The 4,031-nt window shown below is 43.3% G+C and overlaps 1 protein-coding gene across 1 annotated transcript in view; it reads right to left on the reverse strand.

Moving 5' to 3' along the window:
• LOC134451446 (homer protein homolog 3-like) overlaps positions 1 to 3,650 on the reverse strand; it is a 92,044-nt gene extending 88,394 nt beyond the window's left edge. Inside the window, exons 1-2 of the mRNA XM_063201916.1 lie at positions 3,030 to 3,650; positions 704 to 753 (exon numbers count right to left, since the gene is read on the reverse strand). Coding sequence (XP_063057986.1) covers positions 704 to 726 — 23 coding nt within the window. The 5' untranslated portion in view covers positions 727 to 753; positions 3,030 to 3,650. The remainder of the gene's footprint in view (positions 1 to 703; positions 754 to 3,029) is intronic.
• Between the last annotated feature and the right edge of the window lie 381 nt (positions 3,651 to 4,031).

A 4,031-nucleotide genomic window follows, 5' to 3' on the forward strand; every position in this document is an offset into this window, starting at 1 on the left:
GAACATGAAAAAGAATGGATTAAATTATGGAAGGATGGAGCTCAAAATTTACCAAAAAGTCTTCCCGTATCCTGCCAAAGAGGTTATGACATCACGTGATGTTATTCGTATGGCATAAGACCAAACCATTACTGATTTATAGAGGAGGTTTCAGACCGTGACACTGTTAACACAGTTTTCGTGGACACACACAAAATGGCAAATTTCATGTATAATGGAAAGGACAGTGGTCTGACAGTTTTGTCATATTGTGATGATTACTGTGAATCAACATTTGCAATCGTCTTGGGCAAAACAAGTTTCTTTACATGCTAATATGAAGACTGAATCTGACATTTGGAAAACAGGACGGCATGAAAACGCTCAAAACCAATATTAAATATTCATTCTTGCTGAGGGAAATAATGCTATGTCTACACTTTCTGTATTATATGAAAGATAAATGTTTTCTAATGTCCAAAACATCATTGGATGCAGTTAATAGTTAGTGGAATTGCCAAATAAAATCCACGGACTTAAAAGTGTAGGCGAATTAGAGAATCACTCACAAGCATTTTACACACACGTGCCGTGCATGTATTGTACACATACATGTAAGCACGCACGCACGCACGCACACACACACACACACACACACACACACACACACACACACACACACACACACATATTCATACACACACACACACACACACACACCTACCTTTCTCTTTGCTGGGGATGCATGTTTACTGCTCAGACGAAGCTCCTTTTCTGTGTTGGGAGAGGTCAGAGTAGATAGTCAAACAGGTATGTGGAGACAGGCGACACACACACACACACACACACACACACACACACACACACACACACACACGCACACGCACAAACACGCACACACACCGAGATGCATGTGCTCAGACCAAAACACATTCATTGTAACTGTATTCAGCTCATATATAGATGTACTGTATAATATCATACATATAGTAAATGTAATACGGTACGTTTGTATGATATGGGGCCCAATATTTTCTTTTGCAGGACCTACAATTTCAACCAGTGTCCCTGCTACCCAACAGCACTGATGAGTAGGGCTGGGTATTGCAGCCATCTTCCTGTATCGATTCGATTTCGATTCTTAGGGCTTTGAATCGATTAATCACGATTCAATTCGATTCGATTCGATTCATTCCGTATCGATTCAATCCGTTCCCTTCTTGGTGCCAGGATTTCCCCCAAAAGATGCTGTTGCCTATTTTTATATAAAAATGTCAAAGGGCTGTGGTTTGACAGTGTTAACAGATTGTTAATTTGTAATAAGTAGGCCTATGCCTAATTGACTAATACCTATTGGGTATTTTCCACAGACCTAAATTAAACAAAAAGAACAAAAAGAAAAATAACAAAAAAAAATCGATTTTGTGCCCTGTGAATCGATTATGTGAACTTTAGATTATATTGATCGATTATCGATTGAATCGATTATTTTACCCAGCCCTACTGATGAGACATTTCATTCATGATCAGGTGATTTGCCATACCCCACACAGCACGAGTAAAGTCAGCTACAGGACTTATCCCTCTGCCCTCACTGCAGCTTGGGTTCACACCAGCTGGCTGGTATGGCATGGGACAAAGAGTTTTTTCAGGGTCTATGACAAACATGTGATAATGCTGTGTCTTTATTACAACTGTTGTTATGACTGTTAATAAACCAATATTGCTGTTATTCATTGCTGATGTTGTATAGGGGTTTGTGGGTGTGTGTGTGTGTGTGTGTGTGTGTGTGTGTGTGTGTGTGTGTGTGTGTGTCTTTGAATGTGTGTGTGTGTGTCTAAGTGTGTGTGTGCGTGTGTGCATGCGTGTGTGTGTGTGTGTCTGTCTGTCTGTCTGTCTGTCTGTCTGTCTGTCTGTCTGTCGTCGAGTGTTTATCAGAAGTTGTATCATCATACCAACTCTCTCTCCTCCTCCTCTCTGTCCGACTATTAAGATGTCCTAACTCAGCGGTTCTGGTTTGAGTCTGAGACAGTCTGAGATAGGCCTACCCCCCCTCACCTGCTACTGCATGCAACGGTGTATCTAGGCAGACATCCTGGCAAAGAGCAACACCTGGTGCACAGTGCACATTTGCTTGCTTGTCTGACCTCTAAAGGCTGGCTCTGAAGACTACTGCTTTAAGACATCAGGGCTGTCTCTTCCACTCATTAGCGGGTCACTATTCTAAGATGATGCTGATGAGCGCATCCGCACAATCAGCCTCGAGCGTCCCGCATTAATTACGCCAGGACACACCGGGCACTGTTGGTAGAGGTAATGATCCGTGCAAAATGCTGCTTGACAGCTCTCTCGCCGACCGGCAAGACTATCAAACACTCTCAATTTCACCGCTATTTTTAATCATCGTCTTGTAGGCCTACGGTATGGAGTCACATACACATTTGGGAGTCTTGTTTAAGAGGGAGCCCTCTGTGCTTTTGATGGGTTTTTAGGAAATTGTGGCCATTTGCAGACATTGTGCTGCTCAGTCTTCACAAGTCGACGAACCGCTTGGAGTAGACTGCGCTCCACAATAGTGTTTTGCAATACTGCGCAAGACACTGAACGTCTAGCCTTCGGTAAAGTTAACACATCTGTTACTACTTTGTGTATCTAGCCTACAAAATAGCCCACCACTTAGGCTACTAACCTAGTTGAATCGAACTCATCCCAACCGCTGAGATAAAAACAGATCAGCCTGTGAAAGACAGGCTCGTGCGTACATTCCTATGTGAGCGGGAGACTGAAAGGTCTGAAAACAGTCTCTAACTCTGTACTTGAAGAATGCTGATATTGCAAAAAGTACACCAGCTAGCCTGTAGCTTAAAGAGTCACATGTGTATCCAAAACTGTGGCTTGTTGTGCGCTACGGAAACATTGTTGCCTCCAGCGTCAACAGTCACGGGACAAAATTCCCTGGCACTCATTCATTCATAACTTTTTACCCCTTCTTTTCCAGCCGTAGACTAGTTCTAGGCTAAGAGGTGAGAACTTGACCAGAAAACACTCACCCCATTTTCCTAAGAGCACTTTCGATGTCAGTCTGACCACTCCGCGATTCCAGTTCTGTTCACTGTTATACCATCCGTGCTTTCCTTTTCAGTGTGACCCCCTGTTTTCCGTCTTCGTCGAAGGTTCAAACACCCATCCAAAATTCCGAAACGTATCCTCTGATCAGACGGTTTGCAAACAATATGTGCCACATTAGATCCTCAGTGGTTTTGTGCAGATGTGTTTTTGTTAAAGCATCACCAAGGAAACCCCAACAAAAGACGAAATACTGAAGTTATCGTCCACGGGTTACTTTGTTGTTTGGCAGCTGTGAATCCGTCATTGCAACAATAGGTCGCTCCCCCCTCTTTTGTCCGCGTTCAGTGCGTCCCGTTTTTCTCTGTCATATCCCGGCCAGTCCGCCACACTCCAGTGACCACGGAGCCCGGCTGCGTGCGAAGAGGCGCCGCTACAAGTAGCAGACTCGACTCGTGGCGAGGCAAGAGTCTAGCCGCTAGCCTGTCCGCGTGGACCGTTCTGTTATGAGGTGGTGAGGAAATCCTTTGTCAGAAGTACGGTACTTTGGCTCCCCGTCCTGCCTCCACTGCTCCAGAGTATCCCGCTCGCAATTCCTCGCTGGATTAAAATTATAAACCTCCCTCGCGCATGCCACCTGCTGGCTACAATGCGCACACAGTAAAACAAAGAGAACAGTAAGAAGGAGAGAAAGAAAGAAAGAAAGAAAGAAAGAAAGAGGGAAGGAAGGAATAGGCCTTTATTATCATAATAATAAACGTGTTGTATATTATTTGTATGTCTGTAATGAAATGAAACTTGGACAGATCTAATAAACCTGTCTATCAATATGCCTAAAATCTTTACTACAGTAAGCCAATGACTTCTGACCCAAGTTCAGAGACTGTTGCACTCAGCCACATTAAAAAAAATAAAACAACAGCTAGGCCTATATCTATTAATTATTTGTATTATTTATTTCATTTGAAAGTTTTTATCAGTCACAT

The sequence above is a fragment of the Engraulis encrasicolus genome, chromosome 6 (assembly GCF_034702125.1).
Source record: "Engraulis encrasicolus isolate BLACKSEA-1 chromosome 6, IST_EnEncr_1.0, whole genome shotgun sequence".
In the NCBI taxonomy this organism is placed as follows: Eukaryota; Metazoa; Chordata; class Actinopteri; order Clupeiformes; family Engraulidae; genus Engraulis; species Engraulis encrasicolus.